General features: G+C 39.1%; 1 protein-coding gene across 5 annotated transcripts in view; it reads left to right on the top strand.

Annotated features, from left to right (window-relative positions):
* LOC128694359 (transmembrane protein 62) overlaps nt 1-22,260 on the top strand; it is a 374,754-nt gene that overhangs the window by 315,311 nt on the left and 37,183 nt on the right. For 4 of the 5 annotated variants that reach the window (XM_070093499.1, XM_070093497.1, XM_070093500.1 and 1 more), the window contains 3 exons: nt 2,369-2,424; nt 12,484-12,571; nt 18,941-19,074. In XM_070093499.1, the coding sequence (XP_069949600.1) occupies nt 2,369-2,424; nt 12,484-12,571; nt 18,941-19,074 (278 nt within the window). Of the gene's footprint in view, nt 1-2,368; nt 2,425-12,483; nt 12,572-18,940; nt 19,075-22,260 lie in introns of those variants that run through there. The other variant, XR_011393093.1, reaches the window with a different exon arrangement.

Consider the following 22,260-nt stretch of genomic DNA (forward strand, 5'->3'; position numbering starts at 1 on the left):
CCAACATGCAAGCATTTGCTTTTTTTACAACCCCATCTATAAATATGTTAAATGGCCATGGTGACATCATGTATCTCTAAGGACTGCTGTTACTGGGAAATAATCTCCCTCTCCCCTACACACACTAACCTGAGCCTCACTATGCTCATAAAAACTCTTTACTGCATTTATTAACTTGACTACCTATTCCATACACTTGCAACTTCTGCCATATTGCTCTCCTATCCACCCTATCATATGTCTTTTCTAAAACCACAAACACTTCTTTACCTTTATCTAGATATTGTTTACTTATATACTGCTTCAATGTAAACACTTGGTCTTCACATCCCCTACCCATTCTAAAGCCTCCCTGTTGATATGTGATCCTGCTCTCTGTCTTACCTCTAATTCTTTCACTAATAACTCTACCATACACTTTACCTGGTATGCTCAGTAGGCTTATTTCCCTGTAATTTTTAAAAACTTCCTTTTTTTTTTTTTCCTTTTATGTATGTTATTTTATGCATGTCAAGGTATTAACCCTTTGACTGTCGAGGTCGTATATATACGTCTTACGAAGTACTGTGTTGGACGTATATATACTCATAAATTCTAGCAGCTTCAAATCAAGCAGGAGAAAGCTGGTAGGCCCACATGTGAGAGAATGGGTCTGTATGGTCAGTGTGCACCATATAAAAAAAATCCTGGAGCATGCAGTGTATAATGAGAAAAAAAAAACTGACCGTTTTTTTTTAATTAAAATGCCGACTTTGTGGTCTATTTTCGTATAGTATTTATGGTTGTATTCTCGTTTTCTTGGTCTCATTTGATAGAATGGAAAACATATTATAGAAATATAGGTGATTTTGATTGATTTTACTATAAAAAGAACCTGGATATGGAGCTCAAAGTAGGGGAAATGTTTGATTTTTGCCGATGTTCAAAAGTAAACAAATGATGTCATTGTCCAATAAATGTCCAACTAGCCATTCTAATATGCAGTCATGAATGGGTTGATGTTATTTATACAATTATTACAGTATTGCAGTAGTCTGCATAACAGTAAATCTTCTATTTTTTGTTTGAATAAAAATTCAAAATAGAAAGCAAGAGTAATATCAGAGGGGCTTGGAGACGTGACTGATGAACACAGAAAATGTTATTTTAGAGCCAGGAATGTCTGCATTGTTTATTCTGGACCTTATTTTGAAATTCACATTTTTTAATTTTCGTGAAATTGGCCAAATTGCAAATTTCTGACCACGTTATTGGGTAGTTGAAATCGGTAAATGGGCAGTTTCTTGTACTCAATCGATAGAAAAAAAATGGATTTCTAAAAAAATAGTTATGAGTTTGGCCGACTGGAACAATGGAATTAGCCGAAAATAGGGCTCAAAGTGGGCAAAATCGCCGATTTGTAAATATCGCCGAGGTCACTAACTTCGCGAGAGCGTAATTCCATCAGTTTTCCATCAAATTTCATGTTTTTAGTGTCATTACAATCGGGAAAAGATTCTCTATCATTTCACAAGAAAAAATAAATTTTTTTTTTTTAAATTTTGCAACACCAGGAGACACCTCAGGATTGGGGGTTGCGACAGTCAAGGGGTTAAACTACAGTACTAGTATCATATGTTTAAATTATCTAACTTTTACCTGGATTTATTCAAGGGAGTTAATAGATGTTATAATTAGTATTTTATATAAACGTCTGTTAACCTTCTGTATATAAAAATGTTAAATAAATCTCGTGTTTTTGCTCAAACTAATCAGTTGGTTGTTACTCTTATATCTTACTTTTTATTTTTTCTTGTCATTTTAGTGTACACTGTATAGTCTTTCCCATGTACTGTAGTTGAAAATAGAGTAAACCTGTTGAATGGATAGATATCTGGGGAAGTATGTTATCATTGTATATTTTTTGTCATCAGGATGCCTTGTGTTTACTGTTGTCCACTTTTGAAATTCATTACCTCAGCATTTTGTTGTATATATTTTCTGTATATTTTTTGTGGACATTGCAAAGCTGTTTAACACGGGTTAGTAGTTAGAGTAAGATGTAGAATTTTTAGGTGTGATCATGTATTTAGTACTGTATACTCTAGGTGTATGCTTTCAGTGTTGCAGTTGAGCCTTACAACATTGTATACTAAGGTGGACTGTGACCAATATGTATGTTCTACACAGGACTACCTGCTTTAATGCAAGTAACAGCTTATGTTTTAACAGTAGATATAGACTAGCTAACTTGACGAAAACAGTATGATAGTTGAAAGTTTTGTGGAAATAGATACTATACTTCAGAGTACTGCATAGCTTTGCAAGTCAGCTGTACTGTAAGGTATTGAAATGATTCTTCTTACTACTAAGATTCTCTTCTGTGCAGCTGCTGGTTTTCCACCTCCCTCTCACCTTGGCTGTGGCACACTGTATTGATTTCAGGTGAGGAAATTATTTAACTTTGATATATATGTAAACAGTAATTGCTTATTTTGTATATCTGGTAGGGAAATGCCCTAAGGCAGTTTTTTCCATGCATTTTTTTGCCTAGCCCACTCCATCTCTCTAAAGAATGATGAGTAGGGTTCTATGCAGTTTTGAACTGTAGTATTGGTGTCCCTCTGGCAAGACGGTGATGTAGTGAGCGAGCGTGAAAGTGTTTTTTTCTTTTTTTGGGTCACCCTGCCTCAGTGAGAGACAGCTGGTTTGTTAAAAACAAAAAATTAATTTTGCATAATCCCTTCTCACAGACTAGGTACATTTGTAACTTATCATTCATTGATTTTTGCTACAGACTTGGCCATTTATGTTTTTTTTTTGTTTATCTGTTTCAGAAGAGATAGGTGTACTGCTGAAATGTGTAATAATGTTTCCACACTGATGCTTTTTTTCTGATTGCCCATTCTGAGGGTCCTGCTTGAATTTTAAAATTGCCCTGTACAGAGTCAGCACCACACACATAACAAAAAAAATTGCCTTAGGGTGTCTGAGCAGTTGTTTTATTTATTTAAGGCGTAGCACACTTTGGTATATTCACAAAACATACCTTTCTTTTGAAATTGGTCTTTGTAATCCCTTGGTGGTTAATATGGTAAAACAAATTTGGCCATGAGTGGAAAAGTGGGGGTTGCTTCTGTATATTACCATGGTAATGAATAAGTGAATCTTCAGCACTTAATAGTGTGTAAGAGGAAGAAGCTTATGACAGCATTTCAACTCAACTTGGACCATTGACTAGTCAGTGTGACAAGTCAGAGGTCCAAGTCGGACTGAAATGCCGTTATAAGATTCTTTCTCCTGCGTGCGGGTTATTTGTATGTTGTTCCAGTCATGGTATTGTGCCTTGTTGTTCTTTAATAGTGTATATACACACACTTTAATACCAGGTGTTGAACTGGCTAATCAAACCTGCACCTGACACATGTTAGAGAAAAAATTTTCATTCAGTTACACATTATAAATAATATTTTTTTTTTTTTTAACATGTTGGTTATCTCCCACTGAGGCAGGTGACCCAAAAAAGAAACACTTTCACCATCATTCACACACAATCACTGCCTTTACAGAGGCATTGCAGTGCAGGCATTGTACTTCCCACCTTCAGGACTCGTCCACCTGAATGGTTTCCCTGAATTCCTTCACAAAATATTACCCTGCTCACACTTCACTAGCTCATAAAGTCCCAAAATCCATTTGTCTCCATGATGAATTGCTTATTATATATAATCATTACAGAGATTGTACTTAATTACAGTTAGTTTTGCTGTATAACCCTAATTGTAATAATAATGATAATATACAGTTGGTTTTTGATCCTGATTTAACTGAAAAACCTGAAAATATCCATTAAGTATTTATTGTATAATTTGTAAACTGGGCTTTTATAGAAATAATTCTTTTGTAGAATCTGTATAGATTACATGAATGCTTTATTTTCTTTCATAGGTTTCCATAATTTTTGTCATAATGATATAATAGTTATGATAAGATCTAAAGTTATATTAACCTAGTTTATGTATCTCATGTTTCCCCATAAAGTCAGTAATTGGTGTCTCAGAACCCTTTCAAAGATTTTTAAAATGTGTAATGTTGGTGCTGCTGGTCGGTATTGTTTTACTAATGACCTGCTGCTTGCTTTCTTAAGAGGGTCTATTGCTCTGCTGCTTCCTTTGTTAACCCTTTCAGGGTCCGTGCCGTAGATCTACGGCTTTACGTTGAGGGTCCAAACCGTAGATCTACGCCATGAGCTCAGCTCACTCTGATAAGCTGTGAGCAATAAATTTGGGACTAGATATGAGAGAATACATCTATGTGGTATGTGTGCACCACATAAAACAAATCCTGCAGCACACAGTGCATAATGAGAGGAAAAAAACTGTCTGTAATTTTTTGTTAAAACAGCGAATTTGCAGTGTTTTTTCGTATGTTTCTTATAGTTGTATTTGCAATTTCTTGGTCTCATTTGATAGAATGGACAATATACTATAGAAATAGAGATGATTTTGATTGGTTTTATTACTGGAAATGGCTTGAAACCGAGCTCAAAGTAGCGGAAATGTTAAATTTTTGCCGATGTTCAAGAGTTGACAAATGACCTCACAAATCTTATACATGACAGCTGGTGGGTCTAATATACATTCACAAATGTGGTGATATTATTTATATAATTATTACAGTATTGCATAACAGTAAATCTTCTATTTTTTGGTTTGAATAAAAATTCATTATGTGAATAAAAAATCAAAATGAAATTCATTTGCAAAGCCTGAAAACATAACTAATGAACAGAGAAAATGTTAGTTTAGTGCCAGGAATGCCTGCATTGTTTATTCTGGACCGTATTTTGAAATTGGAATATTTTAAACTTTGCGTTAAATTGGCCAAATTACCAATTTCCGGTCACTTTATATTGTTGTTGAAACAGTTGACTTGGCGATTTCTTGTGCTCAATTGATAGAAGTAATACTAGTGAAATAGCTAAGTATTTGGTTGACTGGAATACTGTAATTGGCCTAAAATGGGAGTCAAAGTAGGCTAAATTGCCGATGCGTAAATATCGCCGACACATCAAAATTTGCGAGAGCATAATTTCGTCAAGTTTCCATCAAATCTCGTAGTTTTTGTTTTATTACCTTCAGAAAAAGATTCTCCACCATTTCACAAGAAAAAATAACAAAATTATTTTTTGAAAATTCTTAGACCCTGGTGCACACTTTGAATTTGGCCTCTGGACCCTGAAAGGGTTAAGAGGGTCTATTGCTCTGCTGCTTCCTTTAACCCTTTCAGGATCGGCAGGCCCTCTCCTAAACTTGTTCTCAGGGTCTGAAATTTTTCAGAAAAAAAAATAGTATTTTTCTTATGAAATGATAGAGAATCTTTTCCCGATCATAATGACACCAAAATGATGAAATTTGATTGAAAACTTACAGAATTATGCTCTCGCGAAGTTAGTGGTCTCGACGATGTTTACGCATCGGCGATTTCTTGCACTTGGAGCCCTATTTTCAGCTAATTCCCATGTACCACTCAACAAAAATCATACCTATTTCGCTAGAACTCCATTTTTTCTATCGAATTAGTACAAAAAACCACTCATTTACCAATTTCAACTATCCAATAAAGTGATCAGAAATTGGCAATTTTGCCAATTTCACACAAATTTCAAAAGATACCAATTTCCAAATAGGGTCCAGAATAAACAAGATAAGACATTCCTGGCACTAAAATAACATTTCCTCTGTTCATTACTCACATCCCCAGGCCTCTGTTACATTTCTTTTGCTTTCCACTTTGAATTTTTATTCTCAAAAAAAAAAAAAAAAGAGATTTATGTTATGCAGACTACTGCATTAGTGTAGAAATGGTCTAGAAATGGTATAAATAATATCAGCGCACTTGTGAAAGAATATTAGACTCACCAGTTGATATGTATTGGACGCATGGCATGATTTGTTTACCTTTGAACTTGGGCAAAAATTTAACATTTCTATTATTTTGAGCTCAATTTCAAGGTACTTTTCATTGTGAAACCAATCAAAATCATCTCGATTTCTGTAATTTGTCTTCCATTCTATAAAACGAGACCAAGAAAACTAGAATACAACCATAAATAGCATACGAAAATACACTGGAAAGTCGCTGTTTTAAACCAAAAACATGGTTGGAGTTTTTTTTTTCTCATTATGCACTGTGCTGCAGGATTTTTTTTATACAGCGCACACTGACCACGTAGACCCATTCTTTCATATGTAGGCCTACCAGCTTTCTCTTGCTAGATTTGAAGGCACTAGAATTTATGCGTACTAGTACGGCACCAACCCTGGCGTTCAAGCTGTACTAGTACGGCACCAACCCTGAAAGGGTTAAGAGGGTCTGTTGCTCTGCTGCTTCCTTTGTTAAGAGATATTATTGCTCTGCTGCTTCCTTTGTTAAGAGGTATTATTGCTCTGCTGCTTCCTTTGTTAAGAGGTATTATTGCTCTGCTGCTTCCTTTGTTAAGAGGGTTTATTGCTCTGCTGCTTCCTTTAAGAGGGTCTGTTGCTCTGCTGCTTCCTTTAAGAGGGTCTGTTGCTCTGCTGCTTCCTTTGATAAGAGGTATTATTGCTCTGTTGCTTCCTTTGTTAAGAGGTACTATTGCTTTGCTGCTTCCTTTGTTAAGAGGTACTATTGCTCTACTGCTTCCTTTGTTAAGAGGTACTATTGCTCTGCCACTTCCTTTGTTAAGAGGTACTATTGCTCTGCTGCTTCCTTTGTTAAGAGGTATTATTGCTCTGCTGCTTCCTTTGTTCAGAGGTATTATTGCTCTGCTGCTTCCTTTGTTAAGAGGGTTTATTGCTCTGCTGCTTCCTTTAAGAGGGTCTGTTGCTCTGCTGCTTCCTTTGTTAAGAGATATTATTGCTCTGCTGCTTCCTTTGTTAAGAGATACTATTGCTTTGCTGCTTCCTTTGTTAAGAGGTACTATTGCTTTGCTGCTTCTTTTGTTAAGAGGTACTATTGCTCTGCTGCTTCCTTTGTTAAGAGATACTATTGCTTTGCTGCTTCCTTTGTTAAGAGGTACTATTGCTCTGCCGCTTCCTTTAAGAGGTACTATTGCTTTGCTGCTTCCTTTGTTAAGAGGTACTATTGCTTTGCTGCTTCCTTTGTTAAGAGGTACTATTACTTTGCTGCTTCCTTTGTTTATAGGTATTGTTGCTTTGCTGCTTCCTTTGTTTATAGGTATTGTTGCTTTGCTGCTACCTTTGTTAAGAGGTACTAATTCTCTGCTGCTTTCTTTGTTAAGGGAGGCTAGGCTACACATTTTATTTTTTTTTTTTTATTATCACACTGGCCGATTCCCACCAAGGCAGGGTGGCCCGAAAAAGAAAAACTTTCACCATCATTCACTCCATCACTGTCTTGCCAGAAGGGTGCTTTACACTACAGTTTTTAAACTGCAACATTAACACCCCTCCTTCAGAGTGCAGGCACTGTACTTCCCATCTCCAGGACTCAAGTCCGGCCTGCCGGTTTCCTTGAACCTCTTCATAAATGTTACTTTGCTCACACTCCAACAGCACGTCAAGTATTAAAAACCATTTGTCTCCATTCACTCCTATCAAACACGCTCACGCATGCCTGCTGGAAGTCCAAGCCCCTCGCACACAAAACCTCCTTTACCCCCTCCCTCCAACCTTTCCTAGGCCGACCCGTACCCCGCCTTCCTTCCACTACAGACTGATACACTCTTGAAGTTATTCTGTTTCGCTCCATTCTCTCCACATGTCTGAACCACCTCAACAACCCTTCCTCAGCCCTCTGGACAACAGTTTTGGTAATCCCGCACCTCCTCCTAACTTCCAAACTACGAATTCTCTGCATTATATTCACACCACACATTGCTCTCAGACATGACATCTCCACTGACTCCAGCCTTCTCCTCGCTGCAACATTCATCACCCATGCTTCACACCCATATAAGAGCATTGGTAAAACTACACTCTCATACATTCCCCTCTTTGCCTCCAAGGACAAAGTTCTGTCTCCACAGACTCCTAAGTGCACCACTCACCCTTTTCCCCCTCATCAATTCTATGATTCACCTCATCTTTCATAGATCCATCCGCTGACACGTCCACTCCCAAATATCTGAATACATTCACCTCCTCCATACTCTCTCCCTGCAATCTGATATCCAATCTTTCATCACCTAATCTTCTTGTTATCCTCATAACCTTACTCTTTCCTGTATTCACTTTCAATTTTCTTCTTTTGCACACCCTACCAAATTCATCCACCAATCTCTGCAACTTCTCTTCAGAATCTCCCAAGAGCACAGTGTCATCAGCAAAGAGCAACTGTGACAACTCCCACTTTATGTGTGATTCTTTATCTTTTAACTCTACGCCTCTTGCCAAGACCCTCGCATTTACTTCTCTTACAACCCCATCTATAAATATATTAAACAACCACGGTGACATCACACATCCTTGTCTAAGGCCTACTTTTACTAGGAAATAATTTCCCTCTTTCCTACATGCTCTAACTTGAGCCTCACTATCCTCGTAAAAACTCTTCACTGCTTTCAGTAACCTACCTCCTACACCATACACCTGCAACATCTGACACATTGCCCCCCTATCCACCCTGTCATACGCCTTTTCCAAATCCATAAATGCCACAAAGACCTCTTTAGCCTTATCTAAATACTGTTCACTTATATGTTTCACTGTAAACATCTGGTCCACACACCCCCTACCTTTCCTAAAGCCTCCTTGTTAATCTGCTATCCTATTCTCCGTCTTACTCTTAATTCTTTCAATAATAACTCTACCATACACTTTGCCAGGTATACTCAACAGACTTCTCCCCCTATAATTTTTGCACTCTCTTTTATCCCCTTTGCCTTTATACAAAGGAACTATGCATGCTCTCTGCCAATCCCTAGGTACCTTACCCTCTTCAGTACATTTATTAAATAATTGCACCAACCACTCCAAAACTATATCCCCACCTGCTTTTAACATTTCTATCTTTAACCCATCAATCCCGGCTGCCTTACCCCCTTTCATTTTACCTACTGCCTCACGAACTTCCCCCACACTCACAACTGGCTCTTCCTCACTCCTACAAGATGTTGTTCCTCCTTGCCCTATACACGAAATCACAGCTTCCCTATCTTCATCAACATTTAACAATTCCTCAAAATATTCCCTCCATCTTCCCAATACCTTTAACTCACCATTTAATAACTCTCCTCTCCTATTTTTAACTGACAAATCCATTTGTTCTCTAGGCTTTCTTAACTTGTTAATCTCACTCCAAAAATTTTTCTTATTTTCAACAAAATTTGTTGATAACATCTCACCCACTCTCTCATTTGCTCTCTTTTTACATTGCTTCACCACTCTCTTAACCTCTCTCTTTTTCTCCATATACTCTTCCCTCCTTGCATCACTTCTACTTTGTAAAAACTTCTCATATGCTAACTTTTTCTCCCTTACTACTCTCTTCACATCATCATTCCACCAATCGCTCCTCTTCCCTCCCGCACCCACTTTCCTGTAACCACAAACTTCTGCTGAACACTCTAACACTACATTTTTAAACCTACCCCATACCTCTTCGACCCCATTGCCTATGCTCTCATTAGCCCATCTATCCTCCAATAGCTGTTTATATCTTACCCTAACTGCCTCCTCTTTTAGTTTATAAACCTTCACCTCTCTCTTCCCTGATGCTTCTATTCTCCTTGTATCCCATCTACCTTTTACTCTCAGTGTAGCTACAACTAGAAAGTGATCTGATATATCTGTGGCCCCTCTATAAACATGTACATCCTGAAGTCTACTCAACAGTCTTTTATCTACCAATACATAATCCAACAAACTACTGTCATTTTGCCCTACATCATATCTTGTATACTTATTTATCCTCTTTTTCTTAAAATATGTATTACCTATAACTAAACCCCTTTCTATACAAAGTTCAATCAAAGGGCTCCCATTATCATTTACACCTGGCACCCCAAACTTACCTACCACACCCTCTCTAAAAGTTTCTCCTACTTTAGCATTCAGGTCCCCTACCACAATTACTCTCTCACTTGGTTCAAAGGCTCCTATACATTCACTTAACATCTCCCAAAATCTCTCTCTCTCCTCTGCATTCCTCTCTTCTCCAGGTGCATACACGCTTATTATGACCCACTTCTCGCATCCAACCTTTACTTTAATCCACATAATTCTTGCATTTATCATATTCTCTTTTCTCCTTCCATAACTGATCATTCAACATTACTGCTACCCCTTCCTTTGCTCTAACTCTCTCAGATACTCCAGATTTAATCCCATTTATTTCCCCCCACCGAAACTCCCCTACCCCCTTCAGCTTTGTTTCGCTTAGGGCCAGGACATCCAACTTCTTTTCATTCATAACATCAGCAATCATCTGTTTCTTGTCATCCGCACTACATCCACGCACATTTAAGCATCCCAGTTTTATAAAGTTTTTCTTCTTCTCTTTTTTAGTAAATGTCTACAGGAGAAGGGGTTACTAGCCCATTGCTCCCGGCATTTTAGTCGCCTCATACGACACGCATGGCTTACGGAGGAAAGATTCTTTTCCACTTCCCCATGGACAATAGAAGAAATAAAGAGGAACAAGAGCTATTTAGAAAAAGGAGAAAAACCTAGATGTATGTATATATATACGCATGTGCGTGTCTGTGAAGTGTGACCAAAGTGTAAGTAGGAGTAGCAAGATATCCCTGTTATCTAGCTTCTGGTATTTCACCTTTCTTAAGCTGCTCCTTCAAAGAACACTGAGTACTCTTGCTAATGGTTCTTTGCATTTCTTTATAAATAATGCATTGAATAAATCAAACCCAGCTACTGCATGCATAGATATGTCTATTTTTCTTTTGAATTTTGAGGAATTTGTGTTAATATTAGATGCTGTACATAACTTGTAGGATGAGCTGAAATTATGAAAAACTTTCTGGACCTTTAACTCTCATGGCATCAGCAGCATCACAGAACATACTTTTTTTTTCAGGATCTCGCTTATTTCTTTGTTGTCGTCTCCTTCAGTAGAAATTTAATCATGGAAGAGGTTTTGACTCTGATTTTGCTTACAGTGGAACTCTGAATATCGGCCATAATCCGTTCCAGAAGGTCGGCTTAAATTCAAAAAGGCCTAAATTCAAAGCAATATTTCCCATAAGAATTAATGTAAATAAAATTAATCCATTCCAAACACCCAAAAATAATAGAAATAAAATACATTTTGTAAAGTTTAACTATAGTTTTACATACACAAAACAATGACAATTACATATAAATGAACATTTAAATCATTATTACATACCTGTATTGAAGACTCTTATTGGCATATGGAAAACAGGGAGGAGGGGAAAGGGAGGAGGTGTGGTTATTGTTTAGAAGAGGAATCCCCCTCCATAATGACTTAGGGTATCAAGTCTCTCTCTGGGGTTACTTCCCTTCTTTGTCTTTTAATGGCATTAGGACCAGCTTGAAAGTCACTGGACCCCTTTCGCGCAAAATAACTGTCCAGAGAGGTCTGTTTCTGGTGCCTCTTTGAGATTTGCCTGAAGTGGGCCAAATTTTTGTCCCTGAACATGTTACAGATATGACTTGTTTCAGCTTGGTCAGGGTGATATTTCTCAGCAAAAGCTTGCATCCTACTCCACATTGTACAGATCTCCTTAATCTCTGAAGAAGGCACCTCTTTCCCTCTCTTCCTCCTCCTCTGAAGCAAGTTCCTCAGCTGTGGTCTGTTGCTGTTCCAGTTGAAGGTGTTGCATCTCTTCAGTGGTTAGCTCTTCCCTGTGGTCCTCCACCAACTCTTCCACTCTCATATTTTTCCATAACTTCTTAAATTCCATTGTGTTTCTCACTTTCTTTACCAAAGGAACTTTACTAGGAACTTTCTTTGGGATCATGGTGGCTTATTTCACAGTCACACTTAATAAACAAGCACAAAAACCATTGGATTTTAAGAAACTGTTTGGATGAATGCGCATAGTATATGCTCATTCATCAAGAGACACTGGGAGACTGGTTCACCTACGGGCAGCGTCCCAGCAGGAGGCAGACTGAGGCGTCTAATACGGCCAGTTTGCGAGGCACCAGCCGAAATACTGAGCAAAATTTTGGCCCAAAAACCAGCCTAAATACAATTTGACCGATAAACGCAGCAGCCGATATTTGGGGTTCCACTTCATACGAAAAAATATTTTTTATTTTTCCCAAGTTTTGTAATTGCTTTTTGTTCTTTTTGTGCTTTTTCAGCCCATTATGACTGTTCTTTATCCTCTAGCATAGCATTTACATTTATAATAATAAAATACTTATAATTTTTATTTCATCATGATTAAATGTTTTTATAGAGATGAGTGACATTTAGGTGCGTAATCAGAAAGCCCATTTTTATTTATTACTTTGATATTTGACTGAATATGTAGAAGTTACATCAATAAACCAATAACACTTTTGGGTTTTTCAGATTCTGGTCATTGTATATTGATCCACTGTGTAGCTTCCCTCGATACCTGTGTCGCCACGTGTGCTTACTGTTCCTCGTGACTTTCCAGGTAAGACCTTGCCTTTCATTTCCCCACCTCTTTTTCCCTCAGCATCATTCTTTCCTTGAACGATGAACATCAAAATGGTATACAATACCGACAGGTTGGTAGGTAAGACACATAGGCAACAGTTAGGCAACTTTATTCCGAAACGTTTCGCCTACACAGTAGGCTTCTTCAGTCGAATACAGAAAGTAGGCAGGAACAGTAGAGAAGACGATGTAATCAGTCCATCACCCTTAAAGTCGTAGAATTTGAGGTTGTCAGTCCCTCGGCCTGGAGAAGTTCAGTTCCATAGTCAGGAACTATCTGAAGATCAAGTGACAGTGCGGAGACTTAAATACTGTCGGAAGGAGAGGTGCAGAGTAGTAGTAGTAGTGAGAATGTAGCCACTGAAAGGTCAGGTCCCTCTCAGATCCAACAATTCTCACTTGAAAAGTTTGTCCAAGGTGTTTTCTGTATCAAGATGCCATGTGTTGCAGTGTCTGACAAGATGAACATCAAAATGGTATACAATACCGACAGGTTGGTAGGTAAGACACATAGGCAACAGTTAGGCAACTTTATTCCGAAACGTTTCGCCTACACAGTAGGCTTCTTCAGTCGAATACAGAAAGTAGGCAGGAACAGTAGAGAAGACGATGTAATCAGTCCATCACCCTTAAAGTCGTAGAATTTGAGGTTGTCAGTCCCTCGGCCTGGAGAAGTTCAGTTCCATAGTCAGGAACTATCTGAAGATCAAGTGACAGTGCGGAGACTTAAATACTGTCGGAAGGAGAGGTGCAGAGTAGTAGTAGTAGTGAGAATGTAGCCACTGAAAGGTCAGGTCCCTCTCAGATCCAACAATTCTCACTTGAAAAGTTTGTCCAAGGTGTTTTCTGTATCAAGATGCCATGTGTTGCAGTGTCTGACAAGATGAACATCAAAATGGTATACAATACCGACAGGTTGGTAGGTAAGACACATAGGCAACAGTTAGGCAACTTTATTCCGAAACGTTTCGCCTACACAGTAGGCTTCTTCAGTCGAATACAGAAAGTAGGCAGGAACAGTAGAGAAGACGATGTAATCAGTCCATCACCCTTAAAGTCGTAGAATTTGAGGTTGTCAGTCCCTCGGCCTGGAGAAGTTCAGTTCCATAGTCAGGAACTATCTGAAGATCAAGTGACAGTGCGGAGACTTAAATACTGTCGGAAGGAGAGGTGCAGAGTAGTAGTAGTAGTGAGAATGTAGCCACTGAAAGGTCAGGTCCCTCTCAGATCCAACAATTCTCACTTGAAAAGTTTGTCCAAGGTGTTTTCTGTATCAAGATGCCATGTGTTGCAGTGTCTGACAAGATGAACATCAAAATGGTATACAATACCGACAGGTTGGTAGGTAAGACACATAGGCAACAGTTAGGCAACTTTATTCCGAAACGTTTCGCCTACACAGTAGGCTTCTTCAGTCGAATACAGAAAGTAGGCAGGAACAGTAGAGAAGACGATGTAATCAGTCCATCACCCTTAAAGTCGTAGAATTTGAGGTTGTCAGTCCCTCGGCCTGGAGAAGTTCAGTTCCATAGTCAGGAACTATCTGAAGATCAAGTGACAGTGCGGAGACTTAAATACTGTCGGAAGGAGAGGTGCAGAGTAGTAGTAGTAGTGAGAATGTAGCCACTGAAAGGTCAGGTCCCTCTCAGATCCAACAATTCTCACTTGAAACTCAGATCCAACAATTCTCACTTGAAAAGTTCCTGACTATGGAACTGAACTTCTCCAGGCCGAGGGACTGACAACCTCAAATTCTACGACTTTAAGGGTGATGGACTGATTACATCGTCTTCTCTACTGTTCCTGCCTACTTTCTGTATTCGACTGAAGAAGCCTACTGTGTAGGCGAAACGTTTCGGAATAAAGTTGCCTAACTGTTGCCTATGTGTCTTACCTACCAACCTGTCGGTATTGTATACCATTTTGATGTTCATCTTGTCAGACACTGCAACACATGGCATCTTGATACAGAAAACACCTTGGACAAACTTTTCAAGTGAGAATTGTTGGATCTGAGAGGGACCTGACCTTTCAGTGGCTACATTCTCACTACTACTACTACTCTACACCTCTCCTTCCGACAGTATTTAAGTCTCCGCACTGTCACTTGATCTTCAGATAGTTCCTGACTATGGAACTGAACTTCTCCAGGCCGAGGGACTGACAACCTCAAATTCTACGACTTTAAGGGTGATGGACTGATTACATCGTCTTCTCTACTGTTCCTGCCTACTTTCTGTATTCGACTGAAGAAGCCTACTGTGTAGGCGAAACGTTTCGGAATAAAGTTGCCTAACTGTTGCCTATGTGTCTTACCTACCAACCTGTCGGTATTGTATACCATTTTGATGTTCATCTTGTCAGACACTGCAACACATGGCATCTTGATACAGAAAACACCTTGGACAAACTTTTCAAGTGAGAATTGTTGGATCTGAGAGGGACCTGACCTTTCAGTGGCTACATTCTCACTACTACTACTACTCTGCACCTCTCCTTCCGACAGTATTTAAGTCTCCGCACTGTCACTTGATCTTCAGATAGTTCCTGACTATGGAACTGAACTTCTCCAGGCCGAGGGACTGACAACCTCAAATTCTACGACTTTAAGGGTGATGGACTGATTACATCGTCTTCTCTACTGTTCCTGCCTACTTTCTGTATTCGACTGAAGAAGCCTACTGTGTAGGCGAAACGTTTCGGAATAAAGTTGCCTAACTGTTGCCTATGTGTCTTACCTACCAACCTGTCGGTATTGTATACCATTTTGATGTTCATCTTGTCAGACACCGCAACACATGGCATCTTGATACAGAAAACACCTTGGACAAACTTTTCAAGTGAGAATTGTTGGATCTGAGAGGGACCTGACCTTTCAGTGGCTACATTCTCACTACTACTACTACTCTGCACCTCTCCTTCCGACAGTATTTAAGTCTCCGCACTGTCACTTGATCTTCAGATAGTTCCTGACTATGGAACTGAACTTCTCCAGGCCGAGGGACTGACAACCTCAAATTCTACGACTTTAAGGGTGATGGACTGATTACATCGTCTTCTCTACTGTTCCTGCCTACTTTCTGTATTCGACTGAAGAAGCCTACTGTGTAGGCGAAACATTTCGGAATAAAGTTGCCTAACTGTTGCCTATGTGTCTTACCTACCAACCTGTCGGTATTGTATACCATTTTGATGTTCATCTTGTCAGACACTGCAACACATGGCATCTTGATACAGAAAACACCTTGGACAAACTTTTCAAGTGAGAATTGTTGGATCTGAGAGGGACCTGACCTTTCAGTGGCTACATTCTCACTACTACTACTACTCTGCACCTCTCCTTCCGACAGTATTTAAGTCTCCGCACTGTCACTTGATCTTCAGATAGTTCCTGACTATGGAACTGAACTTCTCCAGGCCGAGGGACTGACAACCTCAAATTCTACGACTTTAAGGGTGATGGACTGATTACATCGTCTTCTCTACTGTTCCTGCCTACTTTCTGTATTCGACTGAAGAAGCCTACTGTGTAGGCGAAACGTTTCGGAATAAAGTTGCCTAACTGTTGCCTATGTGTCTTACCTACCAACCTGTCGGTATTGTATACCATTTTGATGTTCATCTTGTCAGACACTGCAACACATGGCATCTTGATACAGAAAACACCTTGGACAAACTTTTCAAGTGAGAATTGTTGGATCTGAGAGGGACCTGACCTTTCAGTGGCTACATTCTCACTACTACTACTACTCTGCACCTCTCCTTCCGACAGTATTTAAGTCTCCGCACTGTCACTTGATCTTCAGATAGTTCCTGACTATGGAACTGAACTTCTCCAGGCCGAGGGACTGACAACCTCAAATTCTACGACTTTAAGGGTGATGGACTGATTACATCGTCTTCTCTACTGTTCCTGCCTACTTTCTGTATTCGACTGAAGAAGCCTACTGTGTAGGCGAAACGTTTCGGAATAAAGTTGCCTAACTGTTGCCTATGTGTCTTACCTACCATCATTCTTTCCTTATTAGGAAGAATATGCTAGTGTCTCTTGTGTGCTAAAGACTGTCAAGTAAAGGTAATAGTAATAATTAAAATGATGAGGATGATAATATCAGGTTCAATATCAGAGAGTTAAAATTGAATTTTGATACTCTCCTGTTTTCAAACAGTCATCAGTACCTCTATCCTCAATACTGTAAGATATTTTTTGGTCATCACTCTCTTACCACATTCTCAATTCTTTCTTATGTTTAGTGCACTGTACTACTCAGATGCACATACATAATTCCTGTGCTTCCATGTGTTTTAAATTCTTCCAAATTTATTCAGAGCTTAGTCGGATGTTCCACAAAATGAACTTCAAAAATGCATCTTGTTGTAAATAAATTTTTAACTTAGAGACCACCTTTCTTACCAGCATTAACTGCAGTATTAGGCTTGCTAGTGAGGACGTAATTTGCTGACCAGTAAAGTACAGTGGACCCTTGACCAGTGATGGCATCGATTAACGATAAATCTGACTAGCGATACATTTTATCGCAAAAATTTTGCCTCAATTAGCGCTAAAAAACTCGACCAACACTATTCGTTCCGTCTGAGACGCGTCCACTTCTGGCCAGTGTTTACAAGCCAGCCAGCCACCGTGGTCGCTTCCAAGCATACAATCGGAACATTTCATATTATCACAGCCTTTTTAGTGATTGCACCTGCAAAATAAGTCACCATGGGCCCCAAGAAAGCTTCTAGTGCCAACCCTACAGCAAAAAGGATGAGAATTACTATGGATATGAAGAAAGAGATCATTGCTAAGTATGAAAGTGGAGTCCATGTCTCCGAGCTGGCCAGGCTGTACACAAAACCCCAATCAACCATCGCTACTATTGTGGCCAAGAAAACGGCAATCAAGGAAGCTGTTCTTGCCAAAGGTGCAACTATGTTTTCGAAACTGAGATCGCAAGTGATAGAAGATGTTGAGAGACTGTTATTGGTATGGATAAACAAAAAACAGATAGCAGGAGATAGCATCTCTCAAGCGATCATATGTGAAAAGGCTAGGAAGTTGCATGACGATTTAATTAGAAAAATGCCAGCAACTAGTGGTGATGTGAGTGAATTTAAGGCCAGCAAAGGTTGGTTTGAGAGATTTAAGAATCGTAGTGGCATACATAGTGTGATAAGGCATGGTGAGGCTGCCAGTTTGGACCAAAAAGCAGCTGAAAAATATGTGCAGGAATTCAAGGAGTACATAGACAGTGAAGGACTGAAACCTGAACAAGTGTTTAATGGTGACGCTGACAATGTTGTGAAACACTTTAGGAATGTCATAAAGGAACGGGAGGTACAGGCCTCTATGGGCAGATATGTTGTGCGACAGAGGTCCAGTGACTCTCAAGCTGGTCCTAGTGGCTTTAAAAGAAGAAGGGAAGTAACCCCAAAAAAGGACTTGCCACCTCAAGTCCTAATGGAAGGGGATTCCCCTTCTAAACACTAAGACCATCAATACACTCCCCTCTTCCCATCCCATCAATCATCACCAGATCTTCAATAAAGGTAAGTGTCATGTAACTATGCATGTCTTCTTCAGTTTGTGTGTATTAAAATTAATATTTCATGTGTTAAAAATTTTTTTTTTCAATACTTTTGGGTGTCTTGCACGGATTAATTTGATTTCCATTATTTCTTATGGGGAAAATTAACTTGACTAACGATTATTTTGACTAACGATGAGCTCTCAGGAACGGATTAATAGCGTTAGTCGAGGGTCCACTGTATATCTTCACTAGCAAGTCCTGCTCTCACTACTGTGACCACTATCTCTGCCACCTCTTTAGTTGACCTTCACAAGTCTTCTTTCTCATGTCTTGTATTAGCTGATAAACCCCCTGAAATCCCTGCTGAGTGAAATGTCTCTTTTATACTTTTATGAGATACTTTTAGTAAAGTATCAGTGAAATTCCTTATAATAGAGCTCCAGTCAGTGATTACTGAAGCATGCAAGGCTTGTGGTATTTTATTTATGAACTTTTCCTTAAATTTATTGCCAAATTTAGAAAAGATTTCTCATTAATAATCAGAGACTAGAAGTTTTAATTGATTAATGTTTTTACAGATAATCACCTTTGACACACACTCTGACTTTTTTTAATGGAAACTAGCTTATTACACTAATTTTGATTATATTTTATCTTGTGCATTCTCCATTGCCTCAACTAATTCATATCCTTGAACACTGTTGCCTGTCACTTCTTGCCAATCTCTGCATAATCCTCCTTTAGCACATCTATCTTCAACACTGCATAACCCTTCCAGGTTTAGTGCTTAGTTTGATTATATTATTATTTTACAGATAATATCGGCATACTTTTTCTGGTTGGCATATGGTACAATGGCACTGGTTTTGGGTCCCCTGCGTACATGGTCAGCCATATTAGGTGTGATACTGTGGCACCAGTCATCTACAATTCATAAAGATCTACTCAGGTTAGTAAACCAGTATATTCTAATGTATAGTATTGCTTCTTTATGTAATGGTTATAAGTTGGTGGAACTCAAATTAATTTTTTTTAACACATTGGCCGTCTCCCACAGAGGTAGGGTGACCCGAGAAAAGAAACACTTCTACCATCATTCTTTCCATCACTGTCCTCCCACCGGCATGCCGATACTATAGTTCAGATGCACCTCCTAACTGTAGATATCCCCATCCCTCCTTCAGAGTGCATGCACTGTACTTTTCACCTCCAAGCCTCAAATCCAGCTAACTGGTTTCCCTGAATCTCTTCACAGTATGTTAAATTGTTCACACACTAACAGGTTGTCAAGTCCAAAAAAAAAATATTTGCCTCCATTCCTATCTAACGCTCTGCTGGATATCCAAGCCCTTTGCACACAAAACCTCATTTACCCCCTCCCTCCAACCTTTCTTGGGGGAACCTCTACCCTACCTTTCCTCCACTTCAGATTTATATACCCTCCAAATCATTCTATTTTGTTCAAAATTAATATATATACATGTATGTTAAATTTAGTAATGCTTGCTCAGCAACTGTTCACTTAGTACAATTTTGCTAAGGAGCAAAGAATATAATATACCTTGAGTATACCTAGAGGATGTTTTGGGGGTCAATGCCCATGGGGCCTGGTCCATGTCCAGGCCTCATGGTGGATCAGGGCCTGATCAATACTGGCTACACTTAAACCAATGAATGAACCACATCCCAGCTGGTCAGGAACTAACTTTAGGTGCCTGTCCAACTCCTCCTTGAAGACAGCGAGGGGTCTATTGGTAATCCCCCTTATGTATGCTGGGAGGCAGTTGAAAAGTCTTGGGCTCTGACACTTATTGTGTTATCCCTTAGCATACTCATGACACCTCTGCTTGTCATTGGGGGATGTTGCCCCACTTGCCAAGTCTCTTGCTTTTATAGGGAGTGATTTCTGTCTGCAGATTTGGGATTAGTCCCTCTTGGATTTTCCAAGTGTATATTATCATGCATCTTTCTTGCCTGCATTTCAAGGAGTACAGGTCAAGGGACTTCAACCATTCCCAGTAATTTAGGTGGTTTATTATACTTGCAGTGAAAGTTCTTTGTATATTCTCCAGGTCTTCAATTTTGCCTGCCTTGAAAGGGGCCATTAGTGTCTAGCAGTACTCCAGCCTAGAGAGAACAAATGATTTGAAGAGTCATCATTGGCTTGGCATCCCTAGTTTTGAAGGTTCTCATTATCTATTCTATCATTTTCCTAGCAGATGTGGTAGAAATATTGTTGTGATCTTTGAAAGCGAGATTCTCTGACATTATCACTCTCATGTCCTTCGCATTAGTTTTTTGCTCTATTTTGTGGTTAGAATTTGTTTCATATTCCAATTCATTTTTTATTTCCTTGAGTTTTCCGAAGTGGAGTAATTGAAATTTCTCTTCATTGAACTTCATATCATTTTTTGAAGCCCTTTCAAAGACTTGGTTAATGTCCACTTGGAGATTAGCAGTGTCCTCAATGGATGACACTGTCATGCAAATTCTGGTATCGTCAGCAGTGGAGGACATGGTGCTGCGGCTTACATCTTCGTCTATGTCGGATATGAGGATGAAGAAAAGGATGGGAGGGAGTACTGTACCTTGGGAAACAGAGCTTTTCACTGTAGCTGCCTCTGACCTTACTCTGTTTACTATTACTCTTTTCCTGTTATTTCTTTATCATGCATTTTGTGTGTTATTACTCCATGAATGAACTTGTTGAATGCTTTTGCAAAGTCTGTGTATACATCTGCATTTTGTTTGTCCTCCAGTGCATCCAAGACCATATCATAGTGGTCCAGTAGTTGTGAGAGGCAGGAGCAACCTGTTGTAAACCCATGCTGCCCTGGGTTGTGCAACTGATGGGTATCCAAGTGGTTGGTGATCTTGCTTTTTAGAACCATTTCAAATATTTTTTTGATGTGGGACGTTAGTTCTATCTGTTTGTAATTCTTTGCAGTTGCTTTACTGCCACCTTTGTGGAGTGGGGCTGTCTGTTGTTTTTCGTGACTGTGGGACGACCCCTGTGTCTTTGCTCCCTCTCCACTGAATACTTAAGGCATGTGAAAGGGGTTTCTTAGGATTCTTGATTCACTGAAAACTAAGTTCCAAAAGTCTGGGCCTGGGGCAGAGTGCATGGGCATGTCATTTATTGTTTTTTCATAGTCCTGTGGTGTTAGCATTATATCAGAAATTCTTGATTTAACCATTTTTTGAATTTGTCATAAAAAAATCATTTAAATTGTTGACCTTTAGTCTGATTAATAGCTCACTACATGCTGAGTCATATTAAAAACAATTTATCTTAACAACAATTTTGTGTCTAGAAGTGGAATAAGAATCATTCCTCCGTAAGCCATGCGTGTTGTAAAAGTCAACTAAAATGCCAGGAACAATGGGCTAGTAACCCCTTTTCCTGTAAAGATTACTAAAAAGAATAAGAAGAAGAAAATTGTCAAAGTGGGAAGTCTGAATGTGCGTGGATGTTGTGCAAATGATAAGAAAGAGATGATTGTGGATGTTATGAATGAGAAGAAACTGGATGTCCTGGCTTTAAGTGAAACAAAGCTGTAGGGGGTGGGAGAGTTTCAATGGAGAGGAATAAATGGAATTAGGTCAGGGGTTTCAAATAGAGTTAGAGCTAAAGGAGTAGTAGCAATAATGTTGAAGGATAAGCTATGGCAGGAAAAGAGGGACTACAAATGTATAAATTCAAGGATTATGTGGAGTAAAATAAAGATTGGATGTGAAAAGTGGGTTATAGTAAGTGTGTATGCACCTGGAGAAGAGAGAAGTGTAGAGGAGAGAGATTCTGGGAAATGTTGAGTGAATGCGTGGGGAGTTTTGAATCAAGTGAGAGAGTAATGGTGGTTGGGGATTTTAATGCTAAAGTGGGTAAAAATGTTATGGAGGGAGTAGTAGGTAAATTTGGGGTGCCAGGGGTAAATGTAAATGGGGAGCCTTTAACCCTTTGACTGTCGAAGGGCCCAATCCTGAAGTGTCTTCTGGTGTCGCAAAATATTCGAAAAAAAAAAAAATTATTTTTTCTTATGAAAATGTTAAGATTATTTTTCTGATTGTTTTAGTCCCAAAAAAATAATTTTCCCATCAGTACTTACCGAGATATAGAGGCATGAAGTTTGCAGAA

This window comes from Cherax quadricarinatus, chromosome 43 (assembly GCF_038502225.1).
Source record: "Cherax quadricarinatus isolate ZL_2023a chromosome 43, ASM3850222v1, whole genome shotgun sequence".
Lineage (NCBI taxonomy): Eukaryota > Metazoa > Arthropoda > Malacostraca > Decapoda > Parastacidae > Cherax > Cherax quadricarinatus.